This window comes from Watersipora subatra, chromosome 1 (genome assembly GCF_963576615.1).
Source record: "Watersipora subatra chromosome 1, tzWatSuba1.1, whole genome shotgun sequence".
In the NCBI taxonomy this organism is placed as follows: Eukaryota; Metazoa; Bryozoa; class Gymnolaemata; order Cheilostomatida; family Watersiporidae; genus Watersipora; species Watersipora subatra.
The window spans coordinates 69,005,171-69,022,938 of NC_088708.1; the positions used below are offsets into that span (position 1 = coordinate 69,005,171).

At 40.2% G+C, this 17,768-nt stretch overlaps 1 protein-coding gene across 1 annotated transcript; it reads left to right on the forward strand.

Annotated features, from left to right (window-relative positions):
• The first annotated feature begins 13,626 nt into the window (after positions 1–13,626).
• LOC137390828 (uncharacterized) lies at positions 13,627–17,460 on the forward strand. The gene is made up of 2 exons (XM_068077144.1): positions 13,627–14,160; positions 14,374–17,460. The coding sequence occupies exons 1-2, from the start codon at positions 13,627–13,629 to the stop codon at positions 17,458–17,460; spliced, it is 3,621 nt and encodes a 1,206-aa protein (XP_067933245.1).
• The last annotated feature ends 308 nt before the right edge of the window (positions 17,461–17,768 follow it).

Consider the following 17,768-nt stretch of genomic DNA (forward strand, 5'->3'; position numbering starts at 1 on the left):
CTGTCTTACTAGGATATTTAAAGCTTAACAACTTTTTCTCATTTGAGGACTGTTGCTTATGTAGATGGATTATGAATAACCCGTGTGCGCCACACTTCAGAGCAAGTTAAGATTGCAAAGCGATAGCCCACAACTATAGCTATGAACTTTCATGTTATCGCCAGAAACCAAATTCAGTATTTTCACCGTTACTCGTTAAAAAAGTAATAGAAATCCTTGAACCATAAATGCCACATACAACTTTTATCGTATTTTCTAGGTAAATCAGACACGCTGATTTCGATTTTGTACTCAAACAAATGATTGGTCCACTAAATTTCAAAGTAAACACAAACTTTCAAGAAAACAACACGATCGGCACAACAAGCTTCGCCCATATATATGTGACAAAACCTAGCTTTTTAGGAACGGAATTTGGGGATGTTTAGTCCGATTTAGAATGATAGAGATAAGTGTCTTAAAACCCATTATTATCTAAATTTAGTCTTCAAAATAATCTCAGTCTTTTCTGAAAGGTAGATAAGCGATTTAACATTGCATATTCAAAAATGAGCGCAAAAATGCGTGATAATAACGCTAATTTGTGTTAAAATCGCGCTTTTTTGAGCTCATTTTTCTCGGCGTTCAGCTTATTAAACATCATGTAACAAGCTACAAGCAGTTTTAAATAGTTTATCTAGCTTTCATGAAAGAAAGATTATTTTACAGGCTGAATTTAGATAATAATGGGTTTTAAGACACATATCTCTATTATTCTACATTGGACTAAACATCCCTAACTTCCATTCCTAAAAGCTAGCGTACGTCACACAACTATGGGCGGAGCTTGTTGTACCAATTGTGTTGTTTGTGAGACCGATAATAAAACGCTGTAAAAGAGCCTTCATTACTTTGAAAGTTAGTGGATCAATCTTTATTTTGAGTACAAAATCGGAATCAACTTATCTGATTCACCTAGAAATTACGATAAAAATTGTACGTGGCAGTCATTGCGCGTGCACGTCTTTTCTAGGTGCACATCTTTTTGAATGCACGTCTTTTCTAGGATATTTTAGCTTTAATGCATGGCAGTATTGCTTAACCCTTTGAACCCTAATCGTCTTCATCAATGTGCCAGTATCACTAGCCAGTTTGCCAAAAAGTAGGACATTTTGAAGCGTTTCTTTATATATATTTCTCAAACTATGTGTGTATGTCTGTCATTCCGGCTATAAATCTTAAAATCTTGATATTAAAATTCCGCGTTCTGATGTATTTGAACTCGCGACGAATGCCGTGAACGCATCGACAAGTTTCTTATCCGAACGCTCTACCACTGATATAGAATGGATCAATGACGTTTTCATACACCGTATACACCATGCGCATGCTAATTACTTTAGCCTTGCGTCTACGAGTTACGATGCCTCTGTTCAGAAATATTTTGGGACCAAAGTATAAGCAACGCGATGCTTCGTCGGTGTCTTTTCGTTAGGGCTAATATATTCCGCTCCACGATACCGAAAATAATTTATCTCATACTTAAGATTTGGCCATTTGTGTACTGATTATATACAGTGGAACCTCAGTTCTCCAACGCTTCGGTTCTCGACCAACTCGGTTTTTGACCAAAGACTTTGAGATTTGTTCGTCTCGCATCTCGAACATAAATTCGGTTCTCAACCAAACGAGAGCATGCGCATTGGAATTAGAATAGCTCCAGAAGCAGCGTGAAAACATCCGTAAACAAACGGAGAAGCAAGTTACGCTTCATAAATTCTTTACAAAAAGGGAGGAACAATCTGGGACGATGTCGCCTCTACCGAAGAGATTTGCTAGGGAGATAACTCCTCCAGTCGAGGTACCCTAAATTGTTTTGGAGGATGATTCTCCTTCAAAGATGTGAAGTAACGTGCCATTGCTGTTTATAGTTTATTTTTTTCTACGATTTTTGATGACACTAATTTGTTGCATTTTTTCTGTTTCCTTATCAATTTCTGCAATTTTTGTTATTGTATCTTAACTTTTAATGTTTTTGATGTTTTGAGAGCAAAAAATAAAAATGTATACTTTTGTTTTCTTTTTCCATCATCTTAAATGGAAAACCTTTTATTAAAATTAAACACGATCTATATCTACCCGTTTTTATTTATAGTATGCAGTAACCGTACAGTTTATGGTGCAAAGTGTAAAATATTTTACTGAAGTTGTTTTCACACCTTGGAATGGATTAAAATTTACTTATATTTGTGCTAATGGGAAAATCGTTTCGGATCTCTAACAACGAAAAAGCTGAAAGTTATGAAATTTTAAATTTACAGTGGTTTGAAAATTTTTACAGTCGTTTTATTATTTTCAATTTAGTTGTTCTGCACAAACCTTTTGCTCATCATATGAAGTTTGAAAGTTACAGTTGTTTAACGAAGTTTGAAAACCTTTACAATTGTTTTCATTTTCTCTTTTAATTTATTTCAACTACATGTACACAAAATTCTCTCATGATATGCAGTTTGAAAGTTACAATGGCAAATGTTGTTATACATGTATGTTAAATACAAATCAATTTTCTGTCCAAAGACTTTTTCATTTCCTGGGCAACGCCAGGTAATACAGCTAGTACTAAATATATCTCAATCTGCTCATAATCAAATGTTATTTGGTGAAACACTGGAAAATAAGTTCAACAACACACTGCAAATGTCACAATATGAAAAAAATATTTTTGAATGCCTTTCTGGGCTAACGGTTTTAATAAATTCTCTGTTTTCCAACTCAAAATCATCAGCAAAATTATAGTTAGTATCCCACAATTCTTCATCTGCATCTCTATTGCATGCAACACCTGAGTTGTATCAAATTTTTTCATCATGTCATCCAACTAAAATTGTTATAATAACAATGTAAGCTGGTAAAAATGTTCGAAAATGGTGAAAATGAAAGCAAACTTTCCGATCGATTCTCTATGCAGAAATTAATTTGATTGAGTTGCGTTGTTACTTGGAAAGGGCATTTGTAAACAGAGCCTAGTGAACGCTGGAATACCGGTCGTCAGGATTCAAAGAGTTAAAATATTCGGAAGTGTTTGTAGTTCTTTAAGATAAATGCCAACAGGTGACATCTCTTTCACAGATGTGTTTTCACATTGTGACAACCACCATGAGTTATTCTGAAAAAGTTTGGCTTGAGAAATGTTTTTGAATTTCATACTTTTCGGGCTTTTTTCACAAAGAACGGCTCAAAGCAACAAGCATAATATATTTGTTTATTTCGTGGTGAGATAGACACGTTGAAGTGGATAGACAACTGCATGATTGGTTACCAATAGTGATAGTTCAACTGCTCCACCAGCAACTCGCCTCAAGTGTGTCTAAATGAGCATTTTCTTGTTGTGCCGCGAGCATATGCTCTACACAGAAAGTGCTAATAAAAACTCACTAGTATATCTATACCTTAAAAGCCCACATTTGTATGCTTGCCGCTTCTTGTGTTCACATTATTCTTTGATATTCTTATCGCCGAAATGCTGTCAATATACAATGTTAGTGATGTGCACTCACGTTGTATGACATCCTGATATAATTATCATACCCACAAAACAATTTCTTACATCCAAAGGTGCTGTGTAACCTGCCTCGATGGTTGCATAAATTACATATACGTACATAGATATGAGTAATGATGTATGGGACTTTAACCAATTAGCCAAAACATGACTTAAAATCCCTGAAATCAAATTTTTTATTGACAAACTTATTACTTGAAAAAAAAAATTGGTCTGAAATAGTTCCATACATCAGCAAAACATTTAAAACTCAATTTAAGAACAATTAGCACAAAGGTCTTTGCACTCTACATATTTTAATTCAGTTTAGTACAGAATATTTCTGATTTATGCAAATCCCTCTACCACAAGTTCCAGGAAATAGCCAACTTCCAATCGCATTTGAAGCTTCAATGACAAACACTGTTATTCAAGCAGCAAAAAAGAGTGGATCGTAATACTATAACTACAAAAATCATTCAAGCAAGCTACGCCGCTGTCACAGTATGTGAGTGTTCATAACTTGTATGAGTTAAATTATTTGTTGTTTTATTGTAGCATTGTTCTCATAGCGTTATGTGATGCAAATATACAAAGTAGAATATACAAAATACAAATATACTCATGTTGACATAGGTACGCTTGGGGGCTTTTCTAATGGAGGCGCATTGTTGTTGTTGAGGACTATTGTTCACTCAAATGACCGTAGAACAAGATCAGCTGAATCTGATTGGCTCTGATTGTCTGGAATATTGGTCAAATAACCTGTGTACTTAACAAACTGTGTAGGCACAAAAGCAGATGAAAAGATCTGGCTGGTTTACACTCACATTAGTGCAGAATAGGAAGCACAAGGAGTTTAAATGTTTCCGAGTCTTTTTCGTCTTTGTCTATAATATCAGTATACTTTGAAGAGCGCAATGAGTTGGCTGCACTAAAACTTCACATAAAACATTTTTGGAACTATTTCAGAAAACAAAATTTATTGTAAAAATTGTCTTATTATATATTACAGTTTTTTTTCTAAATTTAAAATAAACTATACCTTGCTCCAATCATCTGTCATGACAGCCACTGCATTAACAAATACCATTTTTATTTATATTCTGATGCAGCTTAGGAGCCCGATCTATTTATTTTCTTAATTTCTTTAGTTCAGTTTCAGCCTTTTGACATTGGTTCCTCAATGTTTTGATTGGTTCCTCAATGTTTTGATTGGTTCCTCAATGTTTTGATTGGTTCCTCAATGTTTTGATTGGTTCCTCAATGTTTTGATTGGTTCCTCAATGTTTTGATTGGTTCCTCAATGTTTTGATTGGTTCCTCAATGTTTTGAGTGGTTTTCGCTTGCTTAACTATTAACGATATAGATTTACAGATTCAATTCAGATTTACGGCTGTTTACAAATTCAATGCCGCGTAAAAAAAGTAAATACAAACATCTGAAAACAATTACAAAAATTGGCCAATAAATGATTACAACTCGTATAATGAATAAAATAAACTGCATTTATCTTTGTTTATTTTTATTAATTCTCAGTGTTGTTGTAGAGCAAGACATGGCGACTTATCATCGTCTAAATTGAGTTTCAACAATTCTGTCCAGTTGTTCAATTTCACAGAAGCACTTCTGTAGCGAAAATATATTAGATTGTATAAAACTAATCATAATATCAACATTTTGAATAATTTTTTTGACTTCCATTGTTTTGTAGTTGCATCAAGGCTGACAAGGTTTTTTCCATAGAATAGCTAATCAGCCTGAAAGTAGAGCGAGTGTGGCTGTAAGGAACTTGTTGAGGCTTACCATGCATGATATCACCAAGTCTAATGCTTCAAAACTTGCTAGTGTGTTTATACCTTAAACCTGTCATTGAGGTGCCGGCACATACATGTAACTGTTTATGGGGCCAATAAATAAAATGATTGTGGACATTCTTACCCAATTTCTGCTTTGATCTCAAGATGATAACTCTGTTCCATGCTAGCCATAGCATAAGTTGCCAGAATAGATTTATAATTAAACATGTTTAATACTTTATACATATTTAGACTGCTTTTGTTTCATGTGGTTTTGAACTAAAACTTTGCAGTTAATGGAATGTGTTGGGTATAATGAATACAAATTTTTGAGGTTTTTATGAGTATTGTGGAGGACTGACGTATTATGTATCCATTGTTTACCGATTATATATGTATCCACTGTAATTATATGCTTATACACAATAGTAGAATAGCCTGCCCGAACTTGCCTGCATGCACTTATGGAACCTTTGTATATTCCTTTTATCAAACTTGCTTGCATGCCTTATGTAATCCTTGTATACTTCTTTTATGGGCATAGCTAGGGTAGGGGCAGAGTCAACGCCACTATATAAGCCAGTGTACGAGTTGCACTGGCGCGCTTAGTATAATTCTATGTTGTTATACGCATATACTCAAGATTATAGTAATAAACAGAATAACTCTACTCTAAAAGACTGATCGTGTTGACGCCTGCCTGGGTGGCTTAAAGGTTGTAGAAAGCAGGCTTCGATCATACATCAGACGGAACTGCCAGGGTGGATCTAGAGGGCTAGGGATTGGTCTACGCTTAAACTAAACCTGATCGGGTATGCAATGGCATAAGAGATCAGGCCCTAGAGCGAGCTGCTAGTGGACCTAGACTAGTCAATTATAGAAACACAGAGGGCAGGCTAAAGTGGTTTCGGAGTAAGCCCGACTGCTGGGTACTTGTCGTGGACTGGCCTAACCCTTCGGGCGTGTCAGGCAGGCCTTAGATAAGGTGCACCAGGAGTTAAGGTTACGTCCACCTGTTAGTGCGGTAAAGCTGACTCAGCTACTGGAGTCAGGCCTTTACAGCATTATTAGTTGTCCCACCTTAGCATATACATGTAGAAGGATAATTTTTAACTTACAGCGGCAAATATTTTTTTCTTTTGTTCACTTCCTCTTTGTTCCTAAAAAAAATGGTGCTAGGTTCAAGCTCCGAATATATCACACACATATAATCAAAGTTCAAATAAACTGGTTTTTTAGCTCATGGAGCGGAATCAGAGTAAACTCATTCTAGGTTTATCTATGTTTTGTGCATTCTCTCTTGTTACCCACTTCACCGGCTTAGTAAGTTATTACTTCTCACCTGTTTTATGGACTAAATGTGGACAGAAAGAGAAAGGCATGCTTCTATCTAGTTTAGTAGCACATTTAGATAGGTAGAGCACAACAACCTACTTGCGGGTTGTTGAGAGATTCCATCATCCAATAGCCTTACAAAGGAGATTGACTACATTTTAATGGATTAATGAGAGAGCCCTAAGAAATAAACTCATTTCCCTCTGCTATTAGTAGGCAAACAGTTTTTTCTGTCGAATAATAACGAAACAATACAGACAGCAGTAGACATAATATCAATTGATAACATGTAAGAGTAAAAATAGTATCACATATGGAGCAGAAGTATCAGCAGAATGTTTCGTCAATTACCTCGACATTCATGTATTTTTTGAAAAGCCACCTCATGCAGAAGTTAGTATAGAGCATGCCGGGTAATTATAGCCTAGACTAATATTGTGCCACGATACTTTATGAAAAAACTACATCAAAATTGGTCTATCTTGTACAAAAATGAGCTTGAATGATGATAACAACAACCGTACATATGACCTAGTCACATGTGCGAAGCTTCTAAATAAGCACTCATATAAACAGTTCAATGTTATACATTTTCTTCAGCCTAAAAAATTACTAAAACCAACTCGGCTATCTCATCTTTTACCTCTATTCATTGTAAAACTACTAAAAGAATCGAAGAATGATAAATCATCTGAACTAGATGAAGTGAGAAAGCAGAAAATGTGTCTCGGCATGAAGCAAACAACTGCGCGTCATCAACTCCCAATGCAGATAATAAAGATTGAGCAAACAGCTATAATTTTATTTTTCTGACAGGCACTCCATGTAAAATCATAGCGCAATAAATTCTCAGAGGTATCCTAAAAAACTTGAAGACTGGGCTATGAAACACACACCAAGGATTCTGCGAAAGGCTTTTCGGTGAGACCCGATCCCGGGCCTTTTTGTACAAAACCTTGACCCTGACACAGGCAAATCAACAACTGTTAACATAGCAATCTTGAATCTCAGCAAGCATTTGTTATGGGGCTTCATGCATCACCGATGCAAAAATCAGCAGCATTTAACATTGATGGCTTTTGCTACACTGCATGCATGATCTTTCCATATTCCAAAGAGTTATTTTCAAATATGCCTACAGTTGGGTCAGTGTCATCTTGTTTCAGCTGCTTGTTCGAAATAAAGACACATTTTATACATCTTACTAAAAGCTATAAATTTCTCCTGCTCATCTGTTGTATTAATGGTTGTTCAAAAGTTGTACCATTTACGTATTGCTGCTGTTGTCTTGTCACAAAGTTGTTCAATAAAGGAAAGTTTCAATTCATAATGTGAATTTCTTTCTAGTTTTACTCAAACTATGAAAGATTTGTCATAATATTGGTTGCAAATACGAGCACATAGTTTAGCTGAAGCATAAATGTATCTACACACAATTAGTACTATCCTGGACATACTGTATATAACAAGCTTTATGAAAACCTGGGAAAACAACTCCAAATTAACATTAATAATTCTGGAGCCCAAGCCATTGACATTTGATGATTTGGTTAAATTGGACCCTCAAAAAAGCTAATTGAGCACTCCTGATCTAGGTAATATAAAAGTCTTTGATTTAGACGCGACAACACATAAATGACTGGATGAGTTATTTGACTTTTACAAGCTGGCCTGAAGTTGAAACCTACCTAGAAAATGTTGTCTCTTGGCTCAGAAAGTCAGCTACTTAAGACACTTCGTCAATCACAAGAGAATTGAAATTGATAATTGATAATGAGGCACAAATTATGAGTGTAGGCATAAGCATGCTGTATCATCTCAGAGACCGTTAATTATGCTGGCTAAAGAAGCATGGTTATTATTTGTGTTCATAGATAAGCTAGGAGCTGAAAAAATGGCCGCTGATAAATATATGATTAAACTACAGCAGTAGATGGACCTAATGGGAACAAAAGTGCACCAATAACAAAAGAAGGTGGACCTCAAATCATTGATGAACTCGTGACCTTTCTCATCAAAACCAACGATTGGCTAAACTGGTTTGGCAAAAAAGAAGGAACATAGGGTCAAACTTGGGCCAAATATAATGGTTCCTATACCTTTACCAAGTATTTGCCATATTAAACATATAAGAATGAACAAAATAAAAAAGGCCGTTCAGCAAGAAGGTCATATTCGAGTATGCATCACAAAAATATTCCGCAGACGGTCCCTCTTAGCATATGGATCACTGTTCTAAATCCAGGACAAAGGATCAATGTATTGTGCTATCTAAAAGGATAACTAACATGAAAGCAAGTCAGTAAAGTACCTACACAAATGCAGTGTGATCTTTTAGATGTCTGTAGGAAAGACTAATCTATTCTAGGCCAGAATTGATTCTCAGGGAAAAATGGTTTAGTAAAACAGAAAGTTGGAAAAGATAGTCAACAAAATGAACTTAACGAAATTCTAATTTCTCTAAAATGAACTGTTGTCTAAATTGGAATGTTGCCTGAATTGAAGACGACCTAGGAAATTCAAGTAAGAAAATTTTTTTTATCTGAGTTGGTTACAGTTTTTCTTTTGGGTCCGGTAAGTTGCACTTTAAAGAGCTTGAAATGCAGCGCACTCTGTTAGCTTGACTGAAAACAGCGAAATGGTTTCAGCTTGCCACTGCTGGTTCTAGCAGGATGTATAACAAAAAGTGTTGGAAACGGTGCAATGTAATGGCCTTGATAGAGGACTGCAAAGTCTTTTCTGTTGGATCTACCCAAATATATTACATGATGCAGTGGGTAGCTACAGCGCACTCTGTTGGCTTCACCAGTGCCTAACAAGTTGATTTCAGCTCCCTATAGTTTTGACCAACATGTTGCATCACAGAAAAAGTGAGATTGTAAAACATCCAGCGAAAAGTTGAGAGCAGCCCTACTTTTCTCACATCCGGCATTTTTTTCAATGTCAAACAAAATCTAGTGACCACTGATGTTACATCTAAATGAGACATCGATTAATTGGGTACTGGGTGATAACTCTGTTTGCAGATTGTTGAAGAAATCTTATTGGTCATATTTTAAACCTGAAAACCTGATATAGTCCGATACTTCAATCAGACCTGCCAACCCTGGAGTGGGGAAAGGAGTGAGAGTCAATTTTGGGGGCAATGAAAACGCGAGGATTTGATAAGTAGGGTAAATTTTCATAGCGTATAAAAATACCACAGCGGAAGATAATATAGCTCCATATGGAAACCACATGTTGTGGAGGTTATTGATAGATGAGAATGCCACAAATATGTTTATACATAGTTGTTTATTAGTACTAAGTATATGATTACTACTTAAAAATTGGGGCAAAAACAGGTTTGCTTGGGTAAAAGGGGCAATTGCGTGAAACGGCCGTGAGATACGTGAGGCACGGGCGTAAGTCTCATGCCCAATGCATGAGAGTTGGCAGGTATGACTCCATTGGAGTCTCGATAGGAGAAAAGGTCTGTATCTCGGCCTACCTTATTTAGTTGAGTTGGAGTCACTCCAACCCAACTAAATAAGGTAGGCCGAGGTACAGACCTTTTCTCCTCTAACCATTTAAATGTTATGCTAACGTTGAATGAAGTATGTAATATTCAAAATGCGATGGTTTAGAATGGATGGAGTTGTATAAAGTAGGTGCTGGCAAAACCACTTCTGTAAATCTAACTTTTGATTCATGAAACGATTTTCCATGAGAATCGAGAAACTATAACCAGGCACATGTGCTAGTACTTCGGGATGTGCGATCTTCAAATGTATAATTTGCAAACGAACGCGCGTAAGTTGGAAGCGTTATAAATTGAGCCTCAAAGCTAAACTCAAAACGGGGTACGTAACTCAGCTATCAAAGTCGTAGAATGTTGATTAACTGTTCATTAACAATATGAGTAGGCGCCGAGAAGTGCTGAAACGCTTGCATAAGGCTGGATTAAAGCTTAAACCATCAAAGTGTGAGCTGTTTCGCTCCAAGGTACGGTTCCTAGGACACGTGGTCAGTGCTGAGGGAGTAGCTACAGATCCTGAAAAAATTCGTGTGGTAGAGGAATGGCACCCACCCAAAAACTTGACGGAGCTCCAAGCATTTCTGGGAACTGCTGGATATTACAGACAATACCTCCAAGATTATGCTACAAATGCAAAACCCCTTTCTCAACTGACCAGCAAAAACACGCCGTGGCGGTGGGGCGAGGCGGAACAAGGAGCCTTTGAAATACTAAAAAATGGTTTGGTAACGGCTCCGGTGCTGGGATATCCAGATCTGTCTAAAACCTATATCTTAGACACCGATGCTAGTGGGGTGGGTGTGGGAGCTGTGCTGTCACAGAAACATGATGACCAAGAAAGAGTGGTGGCATATTACAGCAAGACCTTATCACCTGCTGAAAGGAATTATTGCGTAACACGAAAGGAACTGTTGGCAGTAATTAAAGCAGTAAAGCATTTCCGACCCTACTTATATGGACAGCAGTTCATACTGAGGAATGACCATGCTTCACTCCGGTGGTTATGTCGGCGAAAGGAGCCTTCGGCACAAGTTGCTCGGTGGCTAAAAATCTTGGCAGAGTTTACATATCGGTTAGAACACCGAGCTGGAGAAAAACATGGCAATGCAGATGGCCTTAGCAGACAAGGCCAATGTGAAGAATGTAGACAATGCGAAGCGATTGAACGAAGAGATGGCGGACCAACCCACAAGGAGTTAGAACAAGAAGCTGACAGAGTTACTAAGATAACGACTCAGGAAGAGAGCCAGGCCAAGCAATGGTCCAGACTGCAGAGAGAAGACCCTGGACCTGTAGGAAGGATGTACAGGGCGATAACACTGAATGAGACCCTTACCGACTCGGAGGTCGAGACAGGTAGTACCGAATTAAAAGAATTATACAAACGCCAGAAGGCTATGGAAGTGAACACTGACGGGGTGATGGTGATTCGGACAATCATACAGGGCCGAGCTAGACGATGTGTGGTGTGCCCCAGAACTAGCCGGATGGCTATAATCTGGAACACGCACAAGATGGCTCACCCTGGGATACATAAAACCACACAACGTATCAGGCTACACTGGTATTGGCCAGGACTGGTCACCCAGGTTAGGCAGACAATACAGTCCTGTGAGGTCTGCCAGGTGGTCAAGTCTGGGGGAACCAAGACCTCAAGAAGCCGCCAACGCATGTATACCGGGAGGCCATGGCAAAAAGTGGCCGTCGACTTGGTGGGCCTATTGCCAGAAACAGAGAGGAGCAATAGGTGGATACTGGTCCTGACTGACCACTTCACCCGTTGGCAGGATGCTCTTCCAAGACGCAACAGCTCCTACAGTAGCCCAAACACTAGATGAAAGAGTATTTTGTTGCATGGGACTCCCAGAGGCAATTCATACCGACCAGGGAGCCCAATTTGAGTCTGTTTTAATGACCGAACTCTGTGCCCTGTGGGGCATCAAGAAAACACATACTACCCCCTACCATCCTCAAGCTAACGGAGTGGTGGAGAGAAATAACAGGATGTTGGGAGACGCCCTACGAGCTCTACTACTCCGAAGAGGAAGTGATGAGTGGAACACACTTCTTCCACAGTTAATGCGGGCATTCCGTGGCACCCCACACGTAGTGACAGGTGAGACAGCTAACTTCCTGATGTTTGGAAGAGAACTTCGACTCCCTGACCAATTACAATGGGGACCACCTCCAGACACCCCTGTAACTCGAAATGAATATGCAATCAACATCCAAGCACGGCTGACAGAGGCACACGAATTGCTCAGAGAGCAACAGCTTAACATTCGTCAGACAGACTCAGATGAGCCACCCCTATATACGGTGGGAGACCTAGTCTTGCTGGCAAATAAAAGAAGGAGAAAGGGGGAGCATCCCAAACTACGGGCCAAATTTGTTGGACCATACCGGGTGGTAAACAGCTTCCCAAACCACACTTATGAGATAGAGGCCCGTGGCCAGACCTCCATTCAAAACGAGTGCCGTTTAAAGCTATACAGGGGTTGCGAAGAGGAACTGGGCAAAGCACCGGGGTCAAGGAAACCTGCATTACGCCCTAACATGAAAGGCGCCACAAGAAAGGCAAAGAACCCACACACAAACCCGGAGCTTCCCCCAGCCATGGAGGTAGAGCAGGACACGCCGAGAAGAAGTCTCACAGAAATAGAAGATATATTACCCAAACAAGATGTTACCATGGGTGGCCCCCCACAGGCCCCTATTGAAGGGGGAAGAAAGAAGCCATGTCAGGAAGGACTAATAGAGACAGACAAATCCGAAAATGAAGGAAGAACGACAAAAAAGCCGGAATCCAAAGATCCAGGAGCATCCACAGGAACACAAGGAACAAGAGTGAGGGACAAAAGCCCACCGAGGGCCAGGAGACCTCCAAAAAGATTTCAGGATTATTACTGTAGTCATATAAGGTCAAAACAGAAAAAGAAATTTGAAAAAAGCTTCAAGCATACCGAAATTAAGGATGAAAAGATATTGGCCAATCAGCAAACAGCGAAAAAGAAACCATGCGGTTATCCAATATACAAACAAAAACTAACGTATTACACACGGAATACGTGAACTCTAGCAGACGACAGTTCATGTAAACAAAAGCCGTGTTTAATTAGAACAACAATACAAGATCTTCCCATTCTAACGATGGCCAGAACATTGCATAGACGATCAGACCGGAGAGAAAATAGCCTGGAAAGATTACTGCTCGAATTAAATAATTCAACGATGGAAACTGGAGTGGATAACAAACCAGAAAATCAGAGCTTGGCCGAGATCCTGGGTTTTGAACATGCTACTAGAACTCAGGACGTTGATTTTGATAAAGAAATCAGAAAAATATTGCAGAGTCCTACGGAGACAAACAATTTTGCCGTGATAAAGGGTCCACCTGCTTTAAAGGCAGTAGGGGGACCCAGATACCCCCTTCGGGTGTCATAGCAAAGAAAGAAATGCGCGCAGAAGACAAATCCAGAGAAAAGGTCATTTCATTCTCTACAATCGAGTCCTCTCGGAACAGTCCTGTTTTAAAGGCAACAGGGATGTCCAAGGAGGAGCATAAACTCGGACCATATGAAAGGACCAGACAGGACCCGGACCCGGCCGAGCTGGATCTAGGGTTAGATCTGAGTGATGACTTCTCAGATGAGGAAGAAGAATTCCCTATTTTACAACCAATAGACAAACTCTCAAAGGAACACGCTATCGGAGAAAACAAGTCGACCAATCACCCGGTTCAAGAGTACCCGGAGACCCCCATATGCAGAGTGGCGACAATTGGCAAAGATAGTCACGTTCTGTCCCTAGGTAGAAACGCACCTGAAACCCGAAGACAGAATAAAAAGGGAGCTCGAGAACTGCACGTGTGCCGAGAACACGTAACTATGGAAGGGACAAAGAAACTCAAGTGGCTACGACCAGAAACTCTTACAAAAATAGAAGCCGCAATCGGGACAGACGGCGTCACATGTCAGATTTGTAGACTGGTTTCTGTTGTAGTAGTTGTCTTCTCTCGTTTACATATATAAGTGTATTGTATCCGCATTATCGCAGTAGGATTATATATTAGGTTATGTGGAAAAATATATCATTCACTCTCGCTTCCGGGCAGAACAACACGAGATTGTTAATGACTGAATAAGAAAATCTATCGAACGCATCTAGTCTAGTGGCCGTGCTAAACCAATCTTACTACATAGTGGCAGCAAGAGGAGGTCTTCAGCAATGTTATGGGAGACAGTGAGCATAGCGCGGAAGAAGATGCCGCTCCTGTGGTACATAAACATTACTCAATTCCAAGACTGAATCCACCGGACAAATTTGGCTTCAGTGACCCAGGACAATGGACTAGGTGGAAAGCCAGATGGCTCAGGTATCGGGAGGCAAGTAGATTATGTGAGCAAAGGGACCGAGAACAGATTAACACCCTTGTTTATACGTTAGGCCCTCAAGCAGAAGATATCATCTTAGCCAAAGCTATCCTGGAGGATACGCACGACAATCTAATTAATGCTTTGGATACATATTTTGGTGTTCGCACTAATACGATAGTAGAACGCGCGAAATTCAACAAGCTTGCTCAAGGCAACGATGGCATGGACGTATTTATCAATAAGCTGTATAGACAAGCTGAATATTGCAACTACGGTGCATTGAGAGAAAAACTCATCCGCGATAGATTGGTTGTTGGTGTTACTGATGATTCGCTGAGCAACAAACTACAATCAGAATTAGATTTGACTCTCAACACTGCTGTAGACATTTGCAGAAGATATGAATCAGCAAAGCAGGCACAGACGGTAGTGAGACCTGGCATTGAAGGTTCGTCGGCGTCAGTAGACAGCGTTAAACATTTGAAAAATCGTAGATCTATGAAAGCGACTGCCAAGAATGCTAGGCCCACAACGACTGGTGCTGCTAGTTATAACCCTAATCCAGCCAGTAAACCGAAAGCCTGTCACAGGTGTGGAAAAGGCTTCCACCCGAAATCATCATGCCCAGCTATCAAATCTGTATGTAACCACTGCCGGAAGATCGGGCATTGGAAATCGGTATGCAGACAATTATCTAAGGTTTCAAAAGTTCAAGTAGCTGAAAATATCTCGACACCACATTTCCTAGGTGAGGTCAAGCCGCTCAAAGTAGACAATCTTAGCTGGTCGGTGAGAATAAATATCACTTTCCACAACTGTCCCGAGGTCGTAAGTGTGTTCAAACTCGATACAGGTGCTGCTGTATCTGTATGCAGTGTAGATACTTTTGGAGGTAACATTCATAAACTGTCTAAACCCGACAAGCAACTTGTAGGACCCGGTAACACTCACTTACCTGTACTAGGTTATGCCAATGCTAAGATGCGCATTGACAACCGACACATTGTTGAGAAAGTTTATATAGTTTCTGATCAGAACACTAATCTGTTAAGCAAGGATGCCTGTATTTCTTTAGGATTGGTTACTTGTGATGTAAATCATGTATTCAATGTTAACACTGTTTCTGGTGATGTTGTAGGGAAACATGATTTTAAATCTGAATACCCTGATGTTTTTTGTGGTTTAGGCAAGCTCGCAGATCCATACACGATACAGATACGAGACGATGCGAAACCAGTAGCGTTGCATATCCCGTACGAAGTATCGATGCCCCGTTTGCAGATCGTAAAGAGGCAGCTGGACGATATGGAACGAAAGGAGGTCATTTCAAAGGTAACCGTACCTACAGACTGGTGTGCGGGTATGGTCCAGGCTCCGAAGGCAGACCAAAATCAGATCCGAATTTGTGCCGACCTTACAAATTTAAACAAGGCCGTACGGCGTGGCACATATCCATGTACGTCGGTCGATAGCTCGCTTGCTAAGATATCAGGTGCAAAGTTTATGAGCAAGCTTGATGCAAACTCGGGCTATTATCAAATTCCGCTATCTGACGAATCCCGGCTACTCACGACATTCGTGACTCCTTTTGGGCGTTATTGCTACAAAAGGGTTCCATTCGGACTAGTCAGCGCCGGCGACATCTTTCAACGGTGTATATATAACATTCTCGAAGGTCTTGACGGTGTTGTCTGTCACATGGACGACTTATTAGTATACAGCTCTGTCAGCGAACAGGAGCATGATGATCGTGTTCGCAAAGTGCTCCAACGCCTGAGGGCGGCCGGCATGACACTTAATGCGGAGAAATGTTGCTTCAGCCAACGCCCCACGAAATTTTTAGGTCATTTAGTAGATGCAGAAGGCATGAGACCTGATCCCGATCGTATCAGAGATATTCAAAATCTCGCTGACCCGACAAATATAACTGAACTACAATCACTCTTAGGTACCGTGAATCAGTTGGGAAAGTTCTCGCCACGCATCACTGAATTGATGATACCGCTTCGTGCTGTCCTCAAGTCGCCACATTGGGTCTGGGATGTTGCCCAAAAACAAGCCGTGTCTGACATTAAGTGTGAATTGTCGAAGGCTCTGTGTTTAGCATGGTACAGCATCGACAAACCAATAATCATAATGTGTGACGCTTCCAATCAGGGCCTAGGAGCAGTTTTGCTACAAGTGCAATCCGATGGCTCCCGAAGGCTAGTAGCATGTAAATCCCGATCTTTAACCGAAACAGAACAGCGTTGGTCACCTATAGAGAAAGAGGCACTAGGTATAGCGTGGTCATGTGCTAAGTTCGATAGGTACATTCTTGGCCATCAGGACGTGACAGTCGAAACTGATCACAAGCCGCTAGTGCCCATATTTAATTCGAAGGCGGTAAACGATCTTACGATTCGCATTCAAAGACAAAGGTTACGTGCAATGAAGTACACTTTTGTAACTAAACACGTACCGGGAAAGTCAAATTATGTGGCAGATCTGCTTTCACGCCGACCAGTAGGTAGACCAGACGTCGAGGACAAGAAGCTCGCCGATGAAATTGAGGTGTACACTACATCATCTCTATCGCAACTACCAGCGACAGACCGCAGGCTTAACGAGATTAAACACGCACAGCTGGAGGATACAACATGTAGGCAAATCAGGCAATACGTGCGACATGGTTGGCCATTTTACTTATCAGACTTGCAGACGAACCTGAAGCCATATTGGCAAGTTCAAGGAGATCTGAGTCTGGTGGACAATGTTCTCATGTATATGGACCGTTTGGTAATACCTCTTCCGATGCGCGCAGACATTCTTTTTAGATTGCATTGCGGCCATCAGGGCATCACAAAATGCAGAGAGAGAGAGCCCGCCAGTCAGTCTGGTGGCCAGGCATTTCTTCCGAGATTTCCGAAATGATAAAGTCATGTAGAACATGCCAAACATACTCTAGCAAAAAGACTGAACCGTTGCAACCGTCAATCTTCCCCGACCACCCATGGCAGCGTGTAGCCACCGACATGTTTCATTGGCAAAGCAAAGACTATGTACTAGTTATAGACTATTATTCTAGGTACATAGAAGTGATAAAGCTAGATCGAACCGATAGCGACTCCGTGATCAACGCACTGAAGTCCGTATTCGCTCGTCACGGTATTCCACAGTCTGTTATATCTGACAATGGCCCACAGTGCGCTAGCCAACAGTTCAAGAGGTTTGCCGAAGAG

Excerpts from the sequence above, each read along its gene's own strand:
- LOC137390828 (XM_068077144.1), top strand. The coding sequence starts at position 13,627 with ATGCGCGCAGAAGACAAATCCAGAGAAAAGGTCATTTCATTCTCTACA. Across the intron at positions 14,161-14,373 it reads CATGTCAGATTTGTAGACTG|TGGCAGCAAGAGGAGGTCTT; the intron begins GTTTCTGTTGTA and ends CTTACTACATAG.